A 27,797-nucleotide genomic window follows, 5' to 3' on the forward strand; every position below is an offset into this window, starting at 1 on the left:
AGGGAGGAAGACCCGTGCATCTGAGCAAGGAAGTTGCCGACTCTGATGTGCCGAGATCAGATGCCAGAGGGGGCTGCAGGTAACTGGGATGCAGGCAGGTTAAAAATGGGTCGGGCCATGAGCCGGATGTGGCCCACAGGCCATAGTTTGGGGACCCCCTGTTTTACGGCCACAGTTTCATCAATAAGAATGAGAAGCATTCAGGGACACTAGTGTAATACTTACAAGGTTAAACTACCATAAACACAGAATTTTGTATTTTTAGTGGAAAGAATGTTTTAGAAGACTAAGATCACGATACGTGGCTTAAAGGATTCACAATATTTCATCACAAAGCAGGTGGTAAACACCAAACAGTGGACACCAGAAGAGTAACAAAATAAAAAAAAAAAGACAGCATAATCACAGAGGATCCTTGGATGCGAGGCGAAGGCCGGAGATCAGATCGTTTCTGTTGTGTTACATCAGGAAAGGGCAGAGCCAGATGAGCTCACCTAAAGGTTTTTTGTATTAGTCACCAACAGAAACTTCTATTTAATACATTGCTTACACACACACACACACACACACACACACACACACACACACACACGAATTAAATATACAAAACTAGTTCTCAGATTCATACGGTTGCAGAACACACATTTTACCTACAGATACATACAAAGACAGAATACAAAAATAAAAATCAATGGCCTGCTCAATCTGACCATAATTTGCAACAAATTAAAAAAAAAAAAAAAGCTGCCAACTCAAGTCGCATCAAAAATCCCAACTGTTGAGGTCAGATGAGGGACTAGGATCTCCGCGATGGCAATGATTCGGTGGGAACGAAGAAGTCCCTGCAGCCTCGTCATCTGCTAGCGTCGCAAGCAACAGGAGCACAGACGGCACATAATACCGGCTACCGGGCACCAAGAGATCCAGCAGCCAGCAGCAATAAGAGAAGGATTATGGTACAAGAGGAGCTCCGAAATTCCTCCCTGTACTACAAGCGCCGGAGAAAACGAGAACCGAGGACTACAAAACGCCATGGAGTTACAGAGCCATCACGTCCCAGGGAGGCTTGGGCAAACCTTTCCTCTGAGCCTGCGAGGATGTTTATACCCGGGACGCCATGGTTCTCCCACAGTCCATAAGTAATTAAGATTTCTGAGCATAAAACCAGATTGGGGGGGGGGGGGGGGGGGGATTTTCCAAAACATTTCCATGGGTTAAAAAAAGGAGAACTTTGCCCACAGGGAATGGCCTTTTATAAAACTGCCCACCCGACAGGTGGATAAACTTGCACGCTGATATCCCGTATGCGCCCGAGTTTACCAGACTGAGCGGAGGTGCTCACAGGGGTGGAGTCGGGGGAAAGGGTTTGTCCTTATGGGCGCATGCTTGCATTTTCAAAAGTATGCGCATAACATTTCTGAGCCCAAATCAGCAGGTGTAAGTGTGTGCGGGCAGTTTTCTGGTATCATTTAAAAAAAATATATATATAGTCCCCATGTACATTCCTTTTGAAAATTGGTATAAAAGCATGCACGTAACTGACTGTAACAAAGTCCCGTCCCCCCCCCCCAATTATGATCTCCTAAAAAATGATTTATAAAAGGAGAGATAAATCTTCTTCCTAGTTTAAACACTAGGAAACGTAAAAAAACCCCCAAAAAACCCTTAAAATGTTCTGAAGAGCAGTTGTTCAATCAGGTCTTCTAAGTGCTGCTTACTCCCGCCCAGAAAGGACTCCTCTGAAAAGGATGCAGAAGCCAACTGGACTTCCTCAAGAATGCCAGCGCCCACCCAAGTTGTTATATAACGCTGCAAAGAAATATTTCCATGCTGCAGGTGTACTTCTTTATGGCACATTCCAGAGAGTTTAAGAGCCTAAAGTCAAGCAGACAATATTTCTACCTCATCGTGCTGGGTTTGCTAGGTTAAGAATGTCATCTTGCCTGGATTATGACTGCGTGCCATTTTCTCAGGATAAATGGCCCCAACCGCTAATAGATCTAGGGTTGGGGGGATGGGGGAGGAGCAATCTCACCAGCCTGCAAGGTGGCCAAGTTGTCCCCTACAATGGACACAAAAGTCACAGCTGAGAAGTGAGAGCCCGCTCAAATCTAGGGAGGCTCATTTTCAAAGGATTGTCTGGGAGTTTAGTGTTTTACCCGCAGAAATGGCTGCGCGCACGCACACACACACACAGTGCGCGTGGCATTTTAGGTGCCATGGGGAGAAACCTGCCAGGGTTTTGGTTTTTTTTAATTAAAAAAAAATAAAGTGCATATATTTTCTTAGCAGAAACTACGCACACCAAATAGGTTTTGCTGGCATAAATTTTATTAAGTCTGCTTTGAAAACCTGGTGTAACTTATGTGCATGTTTGCCGGGTCACTTTAACATTAGGCCACATGACCCCATTAATGCATACAGACTTAAAAATAAATAAATAAAAAAGATACACCACACTAGGGCTTCCCAAAACCTTTCCTGGTGAACCCACAGCCACTCTGTGTTTCAGGATATGCACAATAAATGTGCATAAAGCAAGTTTGCATTTACTACTGTCTCTCCAGTACATGCAGACTTCTCTCCGGCATCTTCCCTATGGATATTCCAAAAATCCAACTGGCTGTGGGGGTCACCAGGACAGGTCTGGAAAGCCCTGAACTACCTTCTTCCTTTAACTGGGGTATATTTCTGCAGCAGTGCATCAGAAGATTAACCAACATCATTCGATAACTGGGGGAAAACTGCAACACTTTAAGGGGCACGGGGGGGGGGGGGGGGGGGGAGAACCACAGCATCGAGGAGAATGTGAATTTTGATAGAAATAAAGAACTGTGGAACACCAGGACTGCGTTCTAACGTTCTACCCACAAAGCAACTGAACCTGGAAGCGGATACAGAGTGGTTAGCGCCAGTTCAAACCAAAACATTTAAGGGGAAAAAAAAAAATGTGGTTTTAAAGAAAATCACAAAACATTCAGATATGAAATTTAAAAAAAAAAGTTCACACGCATTGAGGCTAGTATTTCTATGGTCGGTATGGCTTCATACGCTTCTGGATGGATATCAGACTGAGGTAACGTGCTTGAGATGAGAGGAGAGGAACAACAGTCGACTGAATTACTGCCATGGGCCAAAATGCAAAATTCATTTTAAAGGTCCGGCAGCTGAATGGCCTGGTAAATGATTTCTTTTCTATGGTACGATGGGGGGGGGGGGGGGGGGGGGGGGAGTCTTCTGAATCTCCAAATTAGAGCATGATATTTTTCAGATGCAACTTAAGTATTGTGTATTAACTTTTTTAAATGTGGAAATGTGTTACACATGTGACATCATGTGTGTTGATTTTTATGATCATTAAACTGTTAGCTGCTCTGGTGAATTGCTGAACTGGATTAGCAAATTATAAAAATATGTACAGTGAATAAATAAAAATAAATAATGTCATAGGTAAAAAAAAAAAAAAGCAGCAATAACTGTATGGCTTCTTCCATCTTCCACTGACCGTTGCTTCATGTGCTGGCAAATTACAGCTGGTTAAGGGCCAACCAAGTTCAAAGTTACCACATTACTATGGGTTGGCAGGCGTTTGATCAGTGGTTCTTAGAGAAAGAAAAAAAAAAAAAGAGTCAACAAGGCTTTCATTTTAGCAGGGGGAATTTTGGTTATCTAAGAGTTATTAAGCAACGGAACAGAGTACCTAAGCAGATGGATGGAATATCTGCTCACTGGAGCTTCTGACGTGCAGGTTAGATAAACATTTATCTGGGAGGATGCCGACCCAGAAAGATCATGCTCAAAGAGGCAGGCAGAGGTCCCCAAGTCCTCAATGAATATCTAATAAACATATCTGCATATATTGGAGGCCGTGGATGCAAATGCATCATGTATAAATCCTAAAAAGCAGATTGTTTGAAGCCCTCGGAAAGGGATTTGGAGATCGAACTAGATGACCTCTTGGAGTCCCTTCGAATGCGATCCTTCAAATGCCAAGTGGTTTTAAAATATAGATATTTATTTGGCTAGTCACTTTCGCTCTGGAGCATGATTGATTAAAAAATGTTTTGCCCTTAAACAAAATGTGGATAGTAAGATTTTCCTGGCTGTTCCACTTTCATCAGAACTTGGTAAATTTGCTCTTTGGTATCCTTTTACATGTACAACTATATTTAAGCAGAAGATGTATTGGGGGGTGAATGCTGACCCAGAGTAGTTAACATTTCTATATTGGCACTTATTTCAGATCAGGATTCAGAACTGTGGTCCTTATCCCCTGTATCTGAAATTCTATAAATTGGTCATTTCTCATTTTGCATCGGGTGGCTTTTACCTCGATATTCATTTTTTCCTTGAAGATTTGTTTTTTTGCTTTTATGTAAAATGTTGTCTATGCATAATCCTATTTGGGTTGTTTCATTTGTTTTGTTGCTTTTTTTGTTACTAATTTTTTTTATTTCGTTTCCATTTGTTGCAGTATTTTACATACGTAGCTTTGGTTTTACATACATATGATCATACTTATGCATACAAGTACAATTTTGTGTGTGTACATGTTAAGCATGCATAGTGAATGAAACTGATGATTCAACTGAACATCTTTATTTTATATAACCTTGCAGATTCCTTGGGATCTGTGTTTACAGATGTTTGGGTATTTGCCAGGTTCAGCCTCCATTGGAAACAGGTTGCTGGGCTTGGTCTGACCCAGCATGGCAATGTCTTATGTTCTTATTACTTTATCTGGTTAGAATTTGACCTTTGTTTATCTCATCTGTATGAATACACTGATGATACTAGCTGAATGTAATTGCTTGTGCATAAGTTAGAATTGGGCAGGAGATCCAGCTAGTAATTGCTGCAACAGATAATACTACAAACCTTTGGAAGTCAGTACAAATCTGCCATTTCTTACCTCGATGTAAAATACTTGCCTTTTTGGCCAAAAGACAGTTATCCAGATGTCTTGGGGATATAGAGACTGCTTGCAGATGTGGTAAAAAAAAAAAAGCAGTGCCTTTACCTACTGATTAAGGGTGACCATTGCTTTTTAGTCTGAGTTTGGATATGGGGACTCAACTTGTGAGAGGAAAACAACTCAATTTACGATGCATTCATCTTTCGGTTTAGTTTTCTATATTTATGGTCATGTTTATATTTTAATCCTGTCTATTGATGCAAAGTTGTTTTTTTTTTCAAAAATATAAAAAAAAAATAAAGGGTTTTTTTGTTGTTTTTTTTAACTTGAAAAAAAATTATCCCTCAAGTTTTTACCCCCGCTTTATACAGCATCTGTAAAACCACTGCGACAAGATATTTTAAATCAACTTGCTAATTTTCTCGATAATGCTACAGGTTTTAAAGATCACAAAAATAAAAAGTAAAAAAAAAAAAAAAAAAAAAGATCCATCAAGTCGATCACATCAGGAAAAAAAAATGTTCATGACCAACTATGGAGTATGAGCTGGTGACAGGTAAATATATTCTGGTTTCTGCACCTCCATTTACGATTGCCCCATAAAAGTAAAAACCTAAAAGGGTAGTCACACTAGGATTTTTGGCACACAAGTTTTGGAGAATTTTAGTGCCATTATACAGAAGGGGGAGGGCCTCAACATCTAGATGACTGTTTTCATGGATGCGCGCGTTTTGATTAGCGACATTAATTCACATGACGATGTCTTCATGCAGCATCGCTAGTAAAGATGACAGAGGGCTTCCCCATAGACACAAGATGGAGGGGGAGCGGGGAAGGAAACCATCATAATTCTGCCCTCACCACATTGAATCTGCAGATGCACCAAGTGTTTGCTTGGAAGATTTTACTGTGGGAAACGTAAATAAAGTTACAGCTGCCTGTTCCTTTCTGGTCACCACACGGAGCGCCCAGGATGAAAACACGGTATATGACAGCGGATAACGAGCACAAAGTCTGTCCAAGCTTCCCGTTCTCCATCCTGCTACATTACTGCACCCCCGTCTGAGATCCAATGAGTAGCAGGATGGGCAAACAAACAGCAAAAGTGGAAAAGTATTTAGAAAAAAATTTTTTTAACACTTTTCATTGCTCCCATCCAGGCACTCCCTCATTCCCCGATTTTCAGGCACTCTGTTTCCAATACCCCAGCTTCTCCCATGTCCCCTCCTCCACCCTGATTTTAGGCATCCTCCTTCTCCTGAGCCTGGAATCAGGGCCTCGCCAGCCAAACTGACTTCCTCTCTCTGCCTGCGGTTCCAGCTGCCAAGACGTCCTCTCCCCAGTTCTGCCGGCTCTCAGCCCAGGGATTACTTCTGCTCTCCAGTCTGGGCCCCACCCACATCTCTTCCCATCAAGTCCAGACCCACCCCCACTACTCCATTTTAGGCACCAGAGGACCTGACACAGGGATGGTTTCCAGCTCTGGTATACAGAATTCATTATTTTCAGCATGCAGCTGAGTTGCAGAACTATATGAAATATTTGGGGCTTGCCATACTGTACACAGTGGGTTAGAGGTTTAACCTAAAACCTAGAGACTAACTCAATTCTTTTCTCCATAATGTGACTGACATTGAGCAAGTCACAATCTTTTTCTATGCTCAGACTGCAAGCACATTGCAACTAATTCATCTCATGCAGTGCCAAACGGTACTAAACAACAAATGCATTTGCCTACTCCCTAGCAGTAAAATTAAGGCATGCTGAGAAAAATTTTATATTTAAGCAGAATTGACCCTTAGATTAGTCCAAAAAGTGCATCTAAGAAGCCCAGGCTGATGGTCTATGGCAGCAATCCGTTTTGCTTCTTAAGCACAGAGTCCCTGAACAAACCTGGAGTCCCTGCGAGATGTGATACCTTTTAAAATGGACCAAGAAAAGATGGTCGTGTATGAATCTGAGCGCACACCCGCCCTCTCTTCATTAGAGTTTCTAGCATTTCAATAAATCTCAAATATTTTCCCATCAGATATCATCTTATCCTACAATGGAGGTATGCCATGCTTTGTGTATGAATGTTGGCCCATGCACAAGAACACATTTGCCTTCTGCTCTGGATAGCTGCACTATTCCACCTTTCTATGCACAAATGGAGGGACAAGGGTGAAAAGGACAGCAACCAAGATTAGATCAGTGCATGGCCGAGTTGGCCTTTTCCTCTTGCAAAAAAAAAAAATCTTACTCCCAGGAGAAAAAAAGTACTAAACAGAAGCAGTCTCCAGGGGTTTAAACAACTTGCCCATATTTCAATGTTTTTCCACTGTTCTCTTCATTTTGTGCTATTTCTAACACATCAACTCCCCAGGAGAAGTATCTCTTGGCATACAAGAGAGAAAATTCCATGCAATTTAAGGCAGGCGATCCTCTCACGCCAGCTGCATGCAAAGCAGCTCCGCCGCCAGGTGAGACATCTCTCTCACAGGACACAGAATACATTGTGAGCTAAAAAGCCATCTGCACGTATCAAGTAACGAGTAGCAGACTGCTCAGGTTTTCAACAAGTTTATCATCCTACCATATCTGAAAACAGACTGACAATCCAAGGAAAAACATGCAACACCACAAGTCAAAAAGCAATAGCTTGATGCCGATTCAAAGGATTGTGCGCATGGAGGGGGTGGGGAGGGAGAGATTTCTTTAAAATAAAATCACAGGTTCAGAAGGTGTCCATTCCTGAAGTATATAAATGTTCTTTATACTGTAGTGTGTTTCAACATGCCTCAAAAAAAACAAAAACCAAAAAAAAAAAAAAAACCCACGCAAACAAAAGCCATGGCAGAACTGTTGGATCTCCCTAACTGGTTCAAAGCACTCCCTTGACGGCACAAACAAGGCATTAGAGGGAACCTGTGCAAGAGAGAGTTTAACACGCTCATTAAGACCCTTGTGCACGTGTTGATACTAGCATGCTATGCAGTAAGGCCTTAAACACGCATGCCAAGCAGCAAGAACTGCTCCGCTGGCCCCATTCTTTAAGATGCTGGCAATGGGGCATGAAAGGGAATATTTTCTTTAGAATATTTCTATTCCGCCTACAGTGACTGTCACAATCAGCACACATTAAAATAACTAAAAAAAAAAAAATTCAATTTTACAGGAATGCTTCTCTAAACAAGGCTGCTTTTACTGTCTTTTGAAACAGTTTTAGAATCTTATTTCTCGAACTTCGTCAGTTAAGCTGTTCCAGGGCAGTTAATGCCCGCTGAAAATGCATGGCCTTTGCTCATGGTATCTCAAGATATTTCCTATTGACTGAACGCAACATTCTGTTAGGGACATAATCTTTAATAGAAATGATGGGGCCATTCCATGAACGGATTTAAACATAAGGGTTAGGATCATAAATTTGACCCTCTATTCCACAGGCAACCAGTGAAGCTGATGTATCAATGGGGGGGTTACATATCTCACAATGGGGCATTCAGAACCAACCCGGCTGCTGAATTTTGTAAGAGCTGTAATGCTCGCCTCCTATTTTTTGGAATTCCCAAATAAGCAATTTCCAAGGTTGTCAGAATAAAAGCTTGGACTATGGTACAAAAATCTGACTGCTCAATTAGAAATCCGAGATGTCTAAGTTGTTTTAAAGTATCCCGAAGACAGAACAGATTTTGCTTTCTGCAAGTCAATAGAGGGTCAAAATAAAACCCCAAGTTCCGAGCCTGGTCAGAAAACTCAATATTGACCCCCTCAATCAGGATACTAGGAAATCCTTCTGGCCAGGGTTTCTGTGAAAACCGAAGGGCCTCAGTTTTTGATAAATTAAGGATTAATGCATTTTTCTGCAGCCAACTGTTGACCGCTAGCAGGCACGAGGAAATAAAGGTGAATGTAGCTAGCCAGTCTGATGCGACCTCAAAATATTGTTGATATCAGCTAAGACCTTAAAAAAAATGTTAAAAGAATCAAGATTTACACAACGGTTGTAGGTAAATATTAATAAGGGTAGGCGACAGGTCCGATTATCCTTTCAGTACGCCTACATTCGTTTTAATCCAAATCTGAACACTGCAGGCCTACCCTAACCTGCTGTCTCCTCTGGGACAAACAAATAAAGTGAGCCATTGTAAAACATGAAAAAAAAAATTCAAATTCTGGTGTCACCTCAGCAAAAAATAACCCCCACTGCTATTTTGTGAAGTAACACAAACTCTTGCAAAGAGGCATCTAGAACCTTGCTATACATTCACAGCACTGACTCTCAGGATTCAAATAACAGCAACGCAAATACTACACCAGGCCCCAGAACCTTAAATATATCACCTACTGGAATAAGAAAACAAGCTGGACTACTACAGAGAAACTACATGTGAGCAGAAATACTGCACTTCAGTCAGACACCCACAGGCAAAACAGAGACTGATCCAACCTAATATAAGAACAACAGACTACAAATTAGAAACATAAAACCAAAATAGAAAGCCTGAGAAACTAAAGTCTCTGAACAGTGGAATACTGAAGAAAGAGCAAAATACAAAAATAAGAAATGCACATTCCCAAAAATGGTATATCTAACATCTCAAAATAATTCTCTTTTTATCTTTGTTCTGATCTTTGTATTTTTCTAATCAGTTGGTCCTGGTCTCTTTTTCCTATTTTTTCCCTTGCTGCTCATTTCCTAATTCCTTTTCAGTGTCTTTCTACTACTGTCTTCTTCCCTTCCACACACACACACACGCTTTCTCACAGACTCCCTCACACACTCAAGCTCTCACTCTCATATGCTCTCCCCCACCCCACACACACAAGCTCACATTCTCTGAAGACACACATACAAGCTCTCACTTTCTCACCCCTCCCCAGGCTTACATTCTTATGCACACACAGACACACATCCAGGCAACCATTCTCACCCACACACACAAACCCAGGCTCCCAATCTCACCCACACATACATATTCAAGCCCGCGCACAGCTTCCGCTTCCTCCCCCTCCCAAGCAGGAAGATCAATTGGCCTTTCCTGCTGCCATCAGCCTCCTGCTATCTTTGGGCCATACGGCCCACCGATCTTCCTGCTTGGGGAGGGGGGGAGAAAGCGGAAGCAGTGTGCGGCGCTTCTGCTCCCCCCCCCAAAAAAAAATAGGAAGATCGATGGGCCATACGGCCTCAGGATCGCTTCCCCATGTGTCCCATACAAATGCACGGAATGGCGCACCAGCCCTGGGTCCTCCTCTTCGCTGTGCAGAGATGGGATCCCGCGACGGCCTTGCAGGTCCGGTGCTCCACTTCTGGTTCCAAATTGGGTGGACTGCTGCCCACCCGTGGCTATGCCACTGGAATGAGGGGACATAATATGAAACTTCAAGGGGGGTAGACTCAGGAACAATATCAGGAAATGTTTCTTCATGGAAAAGATGGTGGATGCCTGTTGGAAACTGGGTCCCACCAAGGATCCATCAAGCCTAGCATCCTGTTTCCAACAGAGGCCAAACCAAGCCACAAGAGCCTGGCAATTACCCAAACACCAAGAAGATCCCATGCTACTGATGCAATTAATAGCAGTGGCTATTCCCCAAGTAAACTTGATTAATAGCAATTAATGGACTTCTCCTCCAAGAACTTATCCAAACCTTTTTTGAACCCAGCTACACTAACTGTAAAGGGGGGGGGGGGGGGCTAGTCCGGAAAGGCCTGGTGGAAAAGCCATGTTTTGAGCATTTTTTCTGAACTTCATGGGGCATGGCTCAAGGCGGAGGTGGGCAGGTAGGGCGTTTCATTGGGTTGGACCGGCGATAGATAGGGCACGGTCCCTGGTTGCGGAGAGGTGGGCCTTCTTGAGGGGTGGGACTTGCAAGGTGCAGGCGAGGTTTGCTCTAGTAGGGCGTGCCGATTGGGAGAGTCGGAGAGGTTCGCTGAGCCATGAGGAGTCAGTCTTGTAAATAGATTTGTGAACGATGGTGAGGGTTTTGAACAGGATATGGAATGAGATGGGGAGCCAGTGCAGGACCGGGGTGATGTGGTCTGTTCTGCATGTGTTGCTGAGGAGTCTCGCTGTGGCATTTTGAAGTATCTGGAGGGGTTTGGTGGAGTGAGGGAGTCCAAGGTATAGGGAGTTGCAGTAGTCCAGCTTGGATGAGAGGGTGGCTCGGACAACTGTTTTAAGATCATGAGTGTGAAGTAGTGGCTTGAGCTTTTTGATGATGTTAAGTTTGTAAAAACCTCCTTTCAGGACTGAGCTGATGTGAGTTTTTAGGTTCAGGAGGGGGTCGATTAGAATGCCTAGGATGCATACCATCCAGTCCAGGTGATTTACTACTCTTTAGTTTGTCAATCTAGCCTACTACATCTTCCAGGTTCACAATGATTTGGTTTAGTTCATCTGACTCATCACCCTTGAAAACCATCTCCGGAACTGGTATCTCCCCAACATCCTCATAGTAAACACGGAAGCAAAGAATTCATTTAGTCTTTCTGCAATGGCCTTATCTTCCCTAAGAGCCCCTTTAACCCCTCGGTCATCTAATGGTGTGGGATAAACACAGAGGATCCTTAATGGATAAAGGATGGAAATGAAGAAGGGTAACCTGCATGAAGCAGCAGTTACAACCCTTACATAAAAAAAAGCTTTGATAGGCAGACTAGATGGCCCACTTAGTAAATATTACTAGAAAAAGACCTATGTTACTACATATATGCAAGCTGTTTGCACTAATGGGACAAAGCCCAGTGTTTGGGAACCACAGCACTAGATAAGAGGTTTCTATGTTGCAGAACATGTGAACCATTTATTTTCCCCTTAAAGTTTCTTCAAGATGACAGGAAAAAAGCATTTCTGCTTTTAAAAACTTATTTTCATTCTTTAAGAGGCTTCGATGCTCCTAAATGTGCCATGGTTTCCTCCATTAAGTTCATATTTCTTTACCCTTACTGGTCTCCCCTTTCAACGGTTCCTGCTCCCTACTTGTCATTCCACCATGACAGCTCAGTCTCCTGGGAATTTACATGCTAGCAGACAAGGACCTCTTTGCCCATCCAGTCTCTTCTGTCTACTGTAAACACTATATTAATCCATCTCCAGTCATCGTCTTCCCTTGTGCTTATTGCTGCCCTTTGTATCATGCATTTTTTAAAATCTGCTTGCTACCTTCTTTGTTAGGAGGTTATTCCAGGCATCCACCACCCTCTCAAACATTTTTCCCTCCTTCCAGTTTTATATGATACCACTTTATCCTTAAAATTTCTTTCTGTACTGAAACAGCAACCTTCATGTTGAAGAACATAAGATTTGCCATACTGGCTCAGCTTCAAAGGTCTGTCAAGCCCAGTACCCTGTTTTCAACAGGGTACTGGGCTTGACAAGTACCTCATAGGATACCAAAATGTTGATGGATTCCATGTTGCTCATGCTAAGGATAAGCAATAGATTTCCCCAAGTCCACCTTAATAATGGTTTATGGATTTTTCTTCCAAGAACTTGTCCAAACCTTTTTTTTAACCCAGCTATGTTAACAGTTTTCACCACATCCTCTGGCAATGAATTTCAGACATCATGCATAGAGTAAAAAAAATATATATTTGTTTTAAAGGTATCATCTAGTAACTTCATTGCATGTCCCCTAGTCTTTCTACTTTTTATTATTTATTTTATTTATTTAAATTCTTTTTTAATATACCGATGCTCAAGACCAGGTCTTATCGTACCGGTTTACAATAAACTAGGGAGAACCAGTTAACAATGAAAGCAAAAAGTTACATTATAACAGGGAAGTGGAACTAGGCTTGTTTGCAAAAGGATAGGATAAACAACTTCTAACTGGAGAGAAGAGGGCATATAAGCAGGAGAAAGTGCTTACAAGGTAGGAATTATATACAAAGTGCAGCATTTGAATTATATACGAATTTACATTGATAAAACGTGCTTAATCGTATACACAAAGTGCAATAAGGCGAGCGAGCCGTTCCTTTGAGTTGCGGGAAGGGATGCAACCGAGGGGTATGAGACTCTGTGGGTGACCTTGAGGCTTCTTCAAGGGTATGCTTGGGCGAACAGCCAAGTTTTTAATTTTTTTCTGAAAGTGATATGGCAATGTTCCGGGCGGAGATCTGGCGGGAGCGAGTTCCAGTGATGCGGTCCAGCAGTTGATAGTGCTCGTTTTTCAATAGTGTTGTGCAGAACTGATTTTTTGGGGGGGAACCTGGAGGGAGTCTCTGTATGCAGATTCATGTTTACCCATTCCACTCCACTCATTTTATAGACTTCTATCATATCTCTTCTCAGCTATCTCCTCTCCAAGCTGAACAGTCCTAACCTCTTTAGCCTGACTTCATAGGTAAATTGTTCCATCTTATTTATCATTTTGGTCACCCTTCTCTGTACCTTTTCTAATTCTGCTATGTCTTTTTTTGAGATGCGGTGACCAGAACTGCACACAATACTCAAGAGGTGGTCACACCATGGAGCGATACAGAGGACATTTTAACATCTGTTTTATTCTCCATTCCTAATCCTAGTATTGTATTTGCTTTCCTTGCCGCTGCGGCACATGAGCAGTGGATTTCAACATTATGCACAATGACACCTAGACCCTTTTCCTGGCTGGTGACTCCCAATGTGGAACCTCACATTGTGTAGCTATAATTGGGGTTGTTCTTTCCTACGAGCATCATTTTTTTTGGATGCAGAGCCTTCCAGTTCCGCAAGGGTCTCCTGCAATTTTTCACAATCCTCTTGTGATTTAACTGTGGATAATTTTGCATCATTAGCAAATTTGATCACCTCCCTCATTGTTCCCATCTCTAGGTCATTTATAAATAGAAATATGTTTAAAGAAACAAAACAAAACAGTACAGATCCCTGGGGCACTCCACTGTTCACCTTTTGAGAAAATTGATTTTTTTTTAATTCTTTTTTAATCTTTTAGCCAGATTGAGCTTCTATCACCGTCGTTCATTCATTTCATGCTTTTCCAACTAACAGAGCTTGAAGCGTGTTACAACACGTGTTAAAAACAAACAAAAAAAAAAAAGGGTCTGCATCAAAGTGCATATAATTTTAAACATACATCTGGCAGCAACATCTGGATGTAAGGCACAATAGGTAACAGAAGAGGAAGAAGAAATCCAGTATATAAAGTGATCGAGAGTAACATCTGAAACGTGGCATGGAAAGCAGCAGCAGCACGGGATCCAGCATTAAAGCGACTAGGAGCACTTTGGTTACACATCATATAGTCTTCTAGGGGCAAGGACATGCGTCTTGAGTGGTGGGGCCTCGGCTCCATTTCTGAAGCAAAGGCTGCCTTGAAGGGCCACGGTTTTTTTTTTAATTATTTTTAGTATTTATTAAGTATGGGACTTTAGGGACCGTAATGGCTAAGCAGGCTTGTGGTAGTGAGCGCAGAGAATGGGAAAGAATATGTAGGGTGAAGGGCCCACAGAAGTAGAGCTGTGCGCATCCTTTGAGGGTCTTAAGGTCTGTAACAGGATTTTGAACTTGGCTTGATTTAGAGAATGACAAGTCAGCACATAGGGAGGCCATCCTTTAAAAAAAATGTACTCGTATTTTCAATGAGATTCCAATATAGACCGAGGGTTGTTGTTTTTTTTTGAGGGGGGGGGGGGGGTGGGGGGCAATCACCCATGCAGTGCGAATTGCAGTGATCCGGGCAAGAAATCGCATGACCTTGGATGACAGTGGCAAATGCAGGGGCCGTCAAAGGACAAAGAGAATGTAGTTAAAAGAAAACCGCTTTTGCTACTGCTATACCCCTTGAGCTTCCACAGTGAGCGCAGAATCCAACAGGCGTCCCAGACTGAGCCCTTGGTACCAGAGGTAGAGTTGTCCCTTTCAAGATCACTTCGGAGTTTTAGCAGCTAAGATGTTTTTCGCACATCTACAGGACCTCTGTCTTTTCTGGCTTTAGTTTGGCGTAGTCAGCCGGCAATTCTTCCTAGATGTTCATTTAAGTTGGCAATCAATTTGTCCGGGTCTGGATCAAAGGGAGCCCCCCCAAATAGCTGTAGGTCATCAACATGAGGTCAATAATCAAAGGAGTGTAGCTGGTTAAGTTCAGGACTTAGCCAGACAGATTCTGACTTTTAAATATCATGACCTGGTGAACTGCTAAGTTTTAACTGGATATCACTACCTGGATTTAAAAAAAAAAAAAAAAAAAAAAAAGAGGCAGGGTGGGAACATGACTTACATTTACCCAGCTAGCAGATATTTAATGCTAGCTGGGTTATTTGGCTAACTAGGGTCAGAAAAATAGCAGACCCGAAGTTAGCCAGATAACATCAAACAAATACTAGTATGATCCATTCTTTCCCCAACCCCCTATCCTAAGAAACGTATCAGCCAATCCTCCACCCCTACTCTCACCAGTGGGCCTCTGGGCTGAATACTAAGGGCTATACAGCTGACAGCTCCTGGCACATTGGTTTTAATTTATTCACATTATTCCAGGTGAAAAGACCACTCAGAAATGAGTAACTAACTGACTAACCTTAGGCATATCCAGGATGTGGTGGTGGGGATTTTTTTCACTACTTTTTTTTTTTTTTTTTTTTTTAAAAGGTAGGGATTGGGTGGGGAGAGATTGGTACATGCTCTGCACTTTATGAATTTTTGGTTTGATATATATTTATTTTTTAAAACTTAACCAGCTACATTCAGCATATAACTGGTTAGGCTTTCAAATACCCGGATAACTTTAGCAGCATGTTGAACATGAATCATAGGTGATCTACAGACATAATCAAGACCAGGGGTCAAGAACCTTTTTGGCTGAGAGAGCCATAAACGCCACATATTTTAAAATGTAATTCCATGAGAGCCATACAATATGTTTAAAACTAAATACAAGTAAATGTGTGCATTTTATGTAAGATCACACTTTTAAAGTACAATAAGTCTCTGAAAATATTACACCAGGCCTTAAGACACCAATACATCTCCTATTAGGAAAACGGACCAAGTCAGGCTGCTATAGAGTCCTACACAGAAACTACACGCCAGCAGAAAACCTCACCTGAATCACGTGCTGTCCCTCACCTAACATAGAATAAAGAGACCAAAACGCATAACAAGAAGCATGCAGAAAAAACTGAATTGGAAACTGCAACAAGCCAGAGTCTCTGTATGCAGTGTAACAAAGGAAAAAAGAAACATCACCCATCCTTATAAAACAAATCAAGAAATATGAAATCATCAGCAGTAAAACTGTACTAACAAAAAGAACATATTTCAAAACAGCTGATGAGTGGAATATCCAATAATTAAAAACTCATATAAAACATTTCCAGATACCAACAAAATATTTCAAAATAGCAGACACAAAGACCCAGTAATGAAAAATAATAAGGATACAAAAATTTTTTTGCTCTGCATACCTGGGAACGTTTGATATCCAGGTATCCTGAGATTGTTCTGAATTAGCAGGAGGTGGGGTGGTTTGCTTGGAACCTTCTCCTCTCTCAGTCACATACCAGCGCTCTCTCTCACACTGGCTCTCAATGACACACCTATACACACATGCTCTCAGTACTCACATATACACATGTTTTTTCTCTCTCACTTATATAGGCTCTTGATTACACATTTACACACATGCTGTCTATCTTTTCACGCTTACACACACACACAGGCTTTCAATCACATAAATACATGCTGTCTTTTTCTCTCACACACAGACTCTCATTCACATGCTTACAAACATGTCCTCTCTTTCTCTCATTTACACACAGGCTCTCAATCACATACTCACATGCTCCATCACCTAAACCAGCTCTCAATCACACACAGACACACATGATCTCTCTTACTTATACACACAGGCTCTTAATCATACATACACATGATCTCTCTCACACACAAAGGATCTCAATCTTACACGCATACCCTTTCACACAAACAGGTTTTCAATCACAAACTTACACATACAGGTTCCCAATGGTAAACTTACATTCATGCTCTTTCTCACAGGCAGGCTCTCAATCACAGACATACTCTCTTTCACATGTACAGGCTCTCAATCATTCACATACATGCAATCTCTCACACACACACACACACAGGGCCCCCCCCCCCCCCCCGCGGCCCGGAAGAGGAAGTGGAGAGTATCGGGTGCGTGCGCGGCAGGAAGAGGCCACGTTAGTGCGCTCGGCATCGGTCCGAAGAAAAGAAGACTGCAGCGCGGCTCGGAGGAAAATGAAGAGGTTCAGCCGCGGCCGATGGGACTCCGCCTCCGCGAGGGCTGAAGATGAAGGAGGTTAGCGTTGGGAGGAGGCTGCTGCTCCGTGAGTTCCCACGGTGGGGGAGAGAGAGAGTGAATGAGCGAGCAAGCTGTGTTTGCTGCTCATTCACTCTCTCTCACGCCCACCCCCACCGTGGGAACTCGCGGAGCAGCAGCCTCCTCCCAACGCTAACCTCCTTCATCTTCAGCCCTCGCGGAGGCGGAGTCCCATCGGCCGCGGCTGAACCTCTTCATTTTCCTCCGAGCCGCGCTGCAGTCTTCTTTTCTTCGGACCGATGCCGAGCGCACTAGCGTGGCCTCTTCCTGACGCGCACGCACCCGATACTCTCCACTTCCTCTTCCGGGCCGCGGATGGGGGGGGGGGGCGGGAAGAAGAAAGCACGCCGGTGCCGCTGATTCCAGCTGTCCTGCCGCGTTCCGCCCGGGCTGACAGCATTTTAAGCCCGGGCGAAGGAGGACCGGGGAGCAGCTGGGTCAGCGGGAAAGTGTGGGGACACTTGTCTGCGAGCCAGATGCAGCCCTCAAAACAGCCATATCTGGCTCGCGAGCCATGGGTTCCCGACCCCTGATCAAGACCATCCTTTTGGGCCTCACCATGTAGCATGTGCTGCAGACCTCTGGTAGCCCCATTCTGAGCTGCTTCCATCCTCCCAATGTCACTGGAGTAGATATTCCAAAAAAGCTGAGCTTCTAACTTTAAGCCTCTGAATTGTGTGCTTAAGTTAGGGACCTATTTTTAGCCAAAATTTAAATACCTAAATTTTCAGCTGAAAATTCACAAGTTTAGGGGCTTAAAAGTTAGAACCTCAAATTAAAGCCTGCTATTTGAGACTTAGTATCCTAAATTAGGTGCCTAGTTCTGAAAATCAGTGCTAAGCTCCTGTTTCCCGGCCCTAGCCCCCCCCCCCCCCCCCCACCGTAGCCACCCATTTTTTTGGGGCTTCTAATGAAACTAGAAGCCTAAATTTAGGCACTCAGCCCCAATATATTTTAAAAATGGTCACTTTAGGCTCCTAACCTTTGAAGACAGACTGCTAAACTCTTGGAAAGTTGGCCCCAAAAATGTTTTTCCTCCAAATATGAGTGCAATATGCGAGATGGGGGGAGAGGGGTCTTACTAGAGTCCTTGAAAGACAATTTTGCTGCCTCTTTTTTCATTCCTTCTGGTGATATCTTTTTTTATGCATCAGAACACAGAGTTTGCTTTTCCCATTGCTTTATCACAGGGACTGGCAACCTTAAGAGCATTTGCTATTACTACTCCCTGGTCCTTCTCCTGCTTGGCAGTTGCCAGTTCTTGCCCTCCTAATTGAGAAGCAGCTAATGGGGTTTTGAACCCCAAAGTTTTACAGGATATTTGCTACCCTGAATACTGCCAGCTCCTTGATATTTAGAGGTGGTAAAAAAAAAACAAAAAAACAGAAAAAGCACTTCCAGAGGCAGTGATGCTCATGTATGGATTTTACTGTCTGCCCCACAGCTGGGCAACATGAGGAAGGAATAGGAGCTGCTATTGAGAGGGGCAGCCCAGGAGTTGTTGGGTGTAATAAACAGAAGGCAATTTTATAGGAATTAAAAAAAAAAAAAAAAGCCAAAGTATATCAAACAGCAGGATGACTCTTGTAAGATTAGAAACAGGAGAGCATTCAAAAAAGTTGAAACGCTGTTTATTACCTTCAGGTTAACAAAAATCAGCCACACAAACCCATTTCAAAGGATATGCTTAAAACAGCGGCAAAACAGATGTGAAATACATTAAGGTATCAAGTTCTCAACCCAGGCCTGTCCTACACCGCTGGTCTGCACAGAAGATATTCTGTAGCAAAACAGGTGTCAGCCCAACACACATTTCCCATTTCTGATCTGGCCTGGGGATGAATGACAATTATTCTTGCCCTGAACAGCATTACGGTAGGGTAGCAATATCCAAGAGAAAAAGGGAAAAAAAAATGCCTTAACTTCAAACTATTCAATTCGACATTTTGGCTCTTGCTCACAACCCTAGTAAGAGCAGACACTATACATACAGCGCCACGCTAACACGTGGCTAAACCAAGCAACAGCACGTGCGCCGGACGGGCAAATATAAATTGGCACAAACCTTCATGGACCATTTTCCAGAGTGTTTTGTGGACAAGGAGCACGTGATACTATACTAAATGCTTAGCTTGTGAGAGAGGATGCTTGAATTGGCGATGCTGGGGTTGAAACAAGCAACAAGGTAGAAATGCTCCCCTGTGGTACACGGCATCGAAGTCAGGCAGTGTACACCCTCCAAGGGGAAGGGCAACCACATCATCACCTCTCTGACCGCACAGTGAAACATATTGCAGAATTCCTTAGAAAATGAAGTAGAAATAGAAACATGAAATAACTTGGTAAGCTAAGTGTCCACCCCTCTAGAACTTCCTTAGCAATCCTAAATGGTGTAATCAATAGTGAACTAGCCTACCTGTATTAAATTGTACTGATTCACATGACAACAGGATAAATTCAGCAACTCCAATGGGGTGTGTCTGCTGGGCTGTGTATTTCAAAGCTATGACACAACTATGAGCACCAACAAGCTGTCAAAAGAACTCTGGCGCAAAGCTGTATAAAGGATGGGTATAAAGGATGGGTATAAAGAATTGCAAAAAAGTCTTTGCATATCTCTCCGAGAACTGTCAAGACAATTATAAAAAAAAAAAAAAAAAAAAAAAGTGGAAAGGGTATGGTACCACCAAGACCCTGCCTAGATTAGGCTGCCCCATCAAACTGGATGACTTGAGCAAGGAGGAGCTTGATCAGGGAGGCAATCAAGAGGCCAATGGCAGCTGCAAAAAAGCTACAGACTTGCAAGGCCAAGACTGGTCAGTGTATGCAGGTAACAATATTCCAAGCACGCTTCAGACCTGGTCTGTAGGTAAAAAGGAAGCCATTATTTGAGAACGCCAGCCTTGAATCCCACTTGAAGAACACAAAGAAACACACAAAGGATATTTTAACCATGGGGCAAAATGTCTTGTGGTCTGATGAAAATAAATAGCAATTTCTGGCCTGAATGCAAAGCATTAATGTTTTGCACAAACCCAACACGGCATATCACACACACACTTACTGTGAAGCATGGTGGTGACAGTATCAGGTTTCTCACTGGCAAAGACTGGGGAACTTAGGATAGAAGGGACAATGGATGGAGAAAAGTACAGAAAAGTCCTAACATCTGCAAGAAAGCAAACTAACAAAAATTCACCTATGAGTATGACAATGATATGACGCACACAGGAAAATTGGTTCTTACTTGCTAATTTTCGTTCCTGTAACACCACAGATCAGTCCAGACAAGTGGGTTTTGCATCCCTACCAGCAGATGGAGGCAGAGAATAAAATCTTTGAGGCACCGCTACGTAACTGAGTGCCACCTGCAACAGCTCAGCATTTCTCTGTCTCCAGCAGATGGTAGAGGAGTCAAACCTGCAGTTCTGACTGAAAGTTGGTGTTTTGGAGACAAGACATAAGATCGGCTCCCCTGAGGTGTTAGGTACCTTTTGTGGAGAAAATCCACAAGGAATACTAGGAGAAGGATCCACATTCAACAAGCAATAAATGTTGCAGTCGGAGTGTGGAACAAATGATGATCCTTACACAGTTCTAAAAACATTCAATTCTTTATTTCCAAGGACAATTGTTCAAATATATCCAACGTAATGTCTTTAAAAGTGTCCCCTGACACGGACCCCGTGTTTTGCCAAAAGGCTGCGTCAGGAGGGACAGCATAATAAGCCACTCCCTGTATATACAGAATCCTAAGTAAATAGTGCTTATGAACTTATTGTGCTGTCCCTCCTGACGCAGCCTTTTGGCAAAACACGGGGTCCGTGTCAGGGGACACTTTTAAAGACATTACGTTGGATATATTTGAACAATTGTCATTGGAAATAAGGAATTGAATGTTTTTAGAACTGTGTAAGGATCATCATTTGTTCCACACTCCGATTGCAACATTTATTGCTTGTTGAGTGTGGATCCTTCTCCTAGTATTCCTTGTGGATTTTCTCCACAAAAGGTACCTAACACCTCAGGGGAGCCGATCTAATGTCTTGTCTCCAAAACACCAACTTTCAGTCAGAACTGCAGGTTTGACTCCTCTACCATCTGCTGGAGACAGAGAAATGCTGAGGGGCTGCAGGTGGCACTCAGTTACGAAGCGGTGCCTCAAAGATTTTATTCTCTGCCTCCATCTGCTGGTAGGGATGCAAAACCCACTTGTCTGGACTGATCTGGGTATGTTCAGGAATGCCAAAGCTACACGAGAGTGACTAAGGAACAAAAAGTAAATGCCCTGGAGTGGCTCAGTCAATTAGAAAATCTGTGGCATGACTTGAAGACTGCCATCCAACAAAGTGCTCCAAGGAACCTGACAGAATTTGAACATTTTTGTAAAGAAAAAAAAAAATTTGTCTATCTAGGTGTTTGAAGTTGGTGGAGCCCTGTCCCAACACCTCACAGCCCGTATTTGCAGCCAAAAGGTGCTTCCACCAAATGATGATTCGCAGAAAGGGGAGTAAAAAATGCATCCAACTGATTTCAGTTTTGGTTTCTGGATACGTATATGCTTTGGCCCCGAAAAAGGCGGAGTATGGTGGTTTCAGTGGAGGAAAAAATAAAAATCCTTGTTTAAAAAGCACACAAGTCTGACGCATCAACACAACAAAATGTGACAAATGTTCAAGGGAGCGCTGACATTCCAGAGCCGCTGTAATCAGGAACACTTAACTCAGAGATGTTGTGGAGGAAGGTGGGTCAGGAGCTTTTATTTATTTATTTTTTAAGAGAATTTATTCTGAAAATTGCCTTGAAAAGAGGATACAAATATATGCTGCGGTTAGGGGGTGAACGGGATCTACAAACACAACACATTGCAGGAAAGAGTGATAAAGTTTTGGAGATCTTAATAGAAAAAAAAAGATACATTTAAAAAAACAAAACAAAACTGTGCCATCTTGTTAACACAGAGGCAGTCGATCGGTTGGTTCTGAGGGGGCTCTTCTACTGCACAGACTTTATACAGCATTCGCCCACCCTCGTATACCCAAACAGCAACATCCCGACAGGTCCCTTCCCCAACACCCGCAGTAACGGCAGAACACCCTAGTTCCCACCCTCACAGTGCGTTTGGAATCCATTACGAGCAGGGACCTTTGCTTTCAGGTTTTATTTTATTTTTTTCTTAGGACTTTATCAGTGTTTATTGTAACAAAACAAAAATGGGAGAAAATCAGTTGAAAAAAATAAGTCAGTTTTGCAATGATTTCTCCCCCCCCCCCCCACACACTACCCCTGGGGGAATCCTGCACAAAACAAAATGTTAATTTCTGCACACAAAACCCAAATTCTGTAAACTTTCTATTGGTTAAAACAACAATTTTACATGACAGGATTTAAGTAATTTCATTTTAAAATAATACACAAAAAAAATTATTACTTAAAGATGCAGAACCAGAGACTGTCAAATCACAGCCAACTAAGAAAAAAAAAAGTTAGAACATAGAAACATAAGAAATTGCCATACTGGGTCAGACCAAGGGTTCATCAAGTCCAGCATCCTGTTTCCAACAGTGGCCTGCATTGGCCAACAGTGGCAAGTACCCAAACACTAAGAAGATCCCATGCTACTGATGCCAGTAATAGCAGTGGCTATTTTCTAAGTCAACTTGATTAATAGCAGTTAATGGACTTCTCCACCAAGAACTTATCCAAACCTTTTTTAAACCCAGCTACACTAACTGCACTAACCACATCCTCTGGCAACAAATTCCAGAGCTTAATTGTGTGTCAAAGCTTAATTGTGCATTGAGTGAAAATGAATTTCCTCCAATTAGTTTTAATTGTGCTACTTGCTAACTTCATGGAGTGCCCCCTAGTCCTATCATCTGAAAGAGTAAATAACCGATTCACATTTACTCATTCTAGACCTCTCATGATTTTAAAGACCTCTATCAAATCCCTCCCTCAGCCGTCTCTTCTCCAAGCTGAACAGCCATAACTTGTTTTTGCCTATCATAAGGGAGCTGTTCCATCCCCTTTATTATTTTGGTTGCCCTTCTCTTTCCCTTTCTCCAGTGCAATTACGTTTTTTGAGATGCAGTGTCCAGAACTGTACACAGTATTCAAGGTTCGGTATCACCATAGAGCGATACAGAGGCATTATGACATTTTCTGGTTTATTCACCATTCCCTTCCTAATAATTCCTAACATTCTGGGGTTTTTTTTGTTTTTTTTTTGACTGCCTCAGGACACTGAGCCGACGATTTTAAATGTAATATCAGCTATGACGCCCAGATCTTTAGGATCTTACTGGATGTCTGGTTTCCCCAAATTCATCCCCCTCAATAAAACACGGACAACACCACCACACACAAAACAATGCTGCTCTAGCTGCTAAGACATCTTCCGTTTAGTTCCTAGTCTACAAACAAAATCTGACTCAGAGCTAGAGAGTTCGGTGCAGAAAAACAACACTACAGGCCTTAAGCAACTGTAAACATGCTAGCAGTGCCCAGTGCTCTACATGTGAATCAGTACCCCATCAGCATGATCAGCGTGGCCCGCCCGGCCTTGCTACATGAAATCATCCGCCAGGGAGCCCAGCTATGTATGTAATTACTAACAGCAGCCCCGGTTATCTTTAGGAGGCTTATCATACCTTCTTGGATTTGGAAGGTTTCTCCACCGTGCTCTGCTCAGTCTTCCTTCCATCCTGCCCTCGCAGCACACTGATGAAATCTCTCTTAGAGACAGACGACATGAGTTTGGTGCGTTTCCTCTCCGAGGTTCCCACTTCCTTTATTTTCTCATCAATATTGCTCTGGTGCTTACGGACAGCATTAAATAACTGCACAACTCCTCTACGGAGGGGGAAAAGGGAAAAAAAAAAAGGCAAAAAGTTAAATGCTGAAACTTGGTGGCTGAAAAAGACAGGCTGAGCTTATGTGTTTGCATTTTTACAGGGGCTCAAGAGCAAGACTTTCCACAAAATAGGTAGTGCTGAAAAATAATTTCACTGTTGCACAGACTACATTTTCTTACACTGAATTATAATTCGGCATGCAAATGTAACACGATATGATCATGGTATGTGAATTATCTTCATATGCTATAACAGTGATTTAGTATCTGTATAAAAGCTGGAAGTAGGGAGGGAGACATCTATACCAGAATGTCAGAGCTACGCATGCACATAGGGACATATGCTTGGTTGTTTCATCTGCTGTATGTCACATTATCAAGGTGTTCTTTTATTTTACCTGTTCCAAACAATATCATTAATAAAGATTTGGTTTTAACTGTACCCATATCATCCCCTTCGGAGTGTTTGGTACACACACACACAGTCAGTATTTGGATGTCCAAAAACTTACCTCAACTTATAATCATGCTCCAAAGCACCCAGCCTCTCCCCCCCCCCCCCCCAAAAAAAAAAAAACAACCCACCATTCTCTTGGGTCAGCCAGTTCTGCCACCTCTCTCTCATTCCACCCTAACCCTCCCTGACCTCTGTGGCACTAAAACTGGAGTAGGCAGCCCCACAAGTTTCTAACCCGCTCTTCCAGGCCCCCAGCGCCAGCACCGCTCTCCTGCATTACTCACAGATTGGCTGCTTGGAGCCTGCTCCACTCTCCTGCTAGCTGGGACAGGTCAGGCTACGTGAGCGTGGGGAGGACTTCACGCCTGCAATAGCAGGGGAGATGGCTGCTTTTGGCCTCACTGAGGCGTTTTTAACCGGACTGGCCCAAACGTAAGGGGATCATCTTATATGCAGGCCAATGCAGTTATCTTTACACCTATGTATCTGTATCTCCAAATTCTCTCACTGTATTTATCTATAAATATAGCTATCGCAAAAAAGAGACAACGGTAGGACGATTCTGGGGACGTGTGCCTGCACTGCAGCCGAGGTGCACCAGTTTCTGCTGTTAAGGAAGAAAATATCCCACAGCTCAGCCTCTGTTGAAACTGAGCCCTGGTAATGAAATATGTAAAACGTTACTTGGGAAAGAAATTCCCGCAACAGAAAAAACAAAAACAAAAAAACCTGTTGTTCTTGCTTATATAAGAAGATCGGCAGCAGACAGGAATGCAGGAAACATAGAAACATGAGGGCCGAAAGACCATATGGCCCCATCCAGTCAATTAATTTAGCTTTATAACTCTCACTATTTCCTTGAGATCCTCTGTCTTTATCCCATGCTTGTCTCCATCACCTCCCCCTGGGAGGCTGTTCCATGAATCCACCCAAATGAATCTTTCCCTAAATACTAAAAAAACTGAAATCCTATACATCTCACCTAAATTAAGCAAGAAGAGCTTGAAATTCACGAAGCGGCCAAAAACTACCCCATCTCCCTAGAAGTACGAGATCTAGGATTTCTTATAGATTGCGAATTCTCCATGAAATCTTGAGTTAAAAAAATCATAAGCGATGGTTACTTCAAATTAAACATACTCAAAAGATTAAAACCCCTCCTATTCCCTAAAGACTTTAGAACTGTCGTACAGGCACTTGTCTTATCAAGATTAGACTACCTTAACTCACTATTCTTAGGCCTTCCCGCAAATATAACAAGACCATTGCAACTTCTTCAGAACTCTGCAGCTAGACTCTTGACAGGTACTAGAAGATCCGAACATATCACCCCAATATTAAAAGAACTTCATTGGCTGCCGGTCAAATACAGGGCCCAGCATAAAATCCTATCACTGATACACAGAACCCTCTACAATGAAAAAATTGAACGGCTAACCTCTTCACTTCACTTCCACACCCCCTCAAGAACCACCAGATCAACTGGAACAGGGATGCTACCAATTCCTTCCCCCAAAATTGCCCACCTAAATAATGTAAGAGAAAGATCTCTCTCTATTGCTGGACCCCTTCTATGGAACTCTATTCCGCATGAATTACGACTAGAAGCTGACATCAAATTATTTAAAAAGGGGATTAAAACTTGGCTTTTTAAACAAGCCTACCAAGAGCCGTTAGCATAATTATCTTACACTTCTGATTTTACACCAAGGTAATGTATATTTTTATTATATTATCTCTACCCTAACTATACTACCTCTAAGTGTTTAAATTTTGATTATTTAGCATACTATTTAGTTTGCTATGTTAGATTATATTATGAAATAATGTATTTACTTCTTTCTTCTTTGGAAATGCAAATAATTTTAAAGGATTAGTTGCTAACTACTGTAAACCAATTTGATATGCTTGCATGAAAAGTCAGTATATAAAAATTATTAAATAAATAAATAAAATGTCAACATCCCTCATTCCAGAGTCTCCTTTCCATTGAAAGAGGCCTACCTGCTGTGCATGGAAACCTTTCAGATATTTGAATGGTTCTATATCATCTCCCCTATCCTCTAGGGTGTACATGTTTAGATTTTTAAGTCTAACAAATAGGTTTTAGAAAGAAAGCCACTAACCATTTTAGTAGCTGCCCTCTGGACAGACTCCATCCTGTTTATATCCTTTGGAAGGTGCGGTCTCCAGAATTGTACACTGTATTCTATCGGCGCATGTTAAAACGGGCACTCATCATTGAGTGCCCACTCTCTTAACGCACACCAATTCACCTCTCCTATACACCCAATTTAATATTTAAATGGGCTGCCGTGGTAAAAAGGAGGCCATAGGGAAAACTTTGCACCCTAGCGCCTCCTCGGTATCAGGTTCCCAGGAGAGATGGCGGTCAGCGGGTTAGGAAAATGGACGCTCAATTTTACGAGAGTCCATTTTCCTAACCTGGACCACCAGCGACACTTTAAAAAAATAATAATAATTTTTCTGGTAAAATCAAAGGGGATGGGGCTTCAGCCACCCTCTGGAGAAAATCTGGGAAACCAAAAATAAAGAGTTCTTGACCTGGAGACTTATTCCCAGCTTGTGGCAGAGAGGCGAGCTGAGCATTCCTCTTCCGAACAGTCCCACAGGATTCTTCCAACTCACCCAAGAACATAGGTTCTAAAGGAAGCCTAAGAATATACCAAATCTAGAGCAGAAGGGGATGCTAGTCAAAAGCTTGATTCCTTGGGCCTCACAGAGATAGGGAGCTTCTTGCTTCAAACCTGCTCAACTTGTGCACAAGACGGCGAGAGAAACAGACACAGGATGCTGGTTTGGTATCAGCGCAGACATCCTCAACACCAGGGTTGCTAACAGCAAAACAAAATTTATAGGCTGTCCACTCAAAAAAAAAAAAAAAAAAAAAAAAAAAGCCATCACACACACAACAAAAGCAAAAAAAGAATGTAAGTTTATTGCAGAGCCAGTACTCTCACCGCGAAGGGGCAGGAGACAGAAGCGACATGGGTGAGCCCACACCACTGCCAATGCAGCTGCTTGACCAAGTGCATAGACATGATGTGTCTGTGATGGAGTCAAGAAGCCAACCCTACCCCAGGAGAAGAATCTGCCTTCTGTGCCCCAGCAGTGTTAACAGGCTTCCTCCCTTCCATTTTGGTAACTGAATGAAAACTAAAGGTTATGCAGTGTTGCCAGATGCCAAAAATCTTTATAGCCTGACCAATCACAAAATCTAGCCCAAATTTTATCGCACCTACTAAACATATAAACGG

The 27,797-nt window shown here is 42.6% G+C and overlaps 1 protein-coding gene across 2 annotated transcripts in view; it reads right to left on the reverse strand.

Annotated features, from left to right (window-relative positions):
- RRP15 (ribosomal RNA processing 15 homolog) overlaps nucleotides 1–27,797 on the reverse strand; it is a 92,113-nt gene that overhangs the window by 39,472 nt on the left and 24,844 nt on the right. For both annotated transcript variants that reach the window (XR_003855337.1, XM_029593184.1), the window contains exon 4: nucleotides 23,860–24,061. Coding sequence is in view for 1 of the 2 variants with exons in the window: in XM_029593184.1 (XP_029449044.1) it covers nucleotides 23,860–24,061 (202 nt within the window). In the remaining variant the exon portion in view is untranslated. The remainder of the gene's footprint in view (nucleotides 1–23,859; nucleotides 24,062–27,797) is intronic.

This window comes from Rhinatrema bivittatum, chromosome 3, assembly GCF_901001135.1.
Source record: "Rhinatrema bivittatum chromosome 3, aRhiBiv1.1, whole genome shotgun sequence".
NCBI lineage: Eukaryota > Metazoa > Chordata > Amphibia > Gymnophiona > Rhinatrematidae > Rhinatrema > Rhinatrema bivittatum.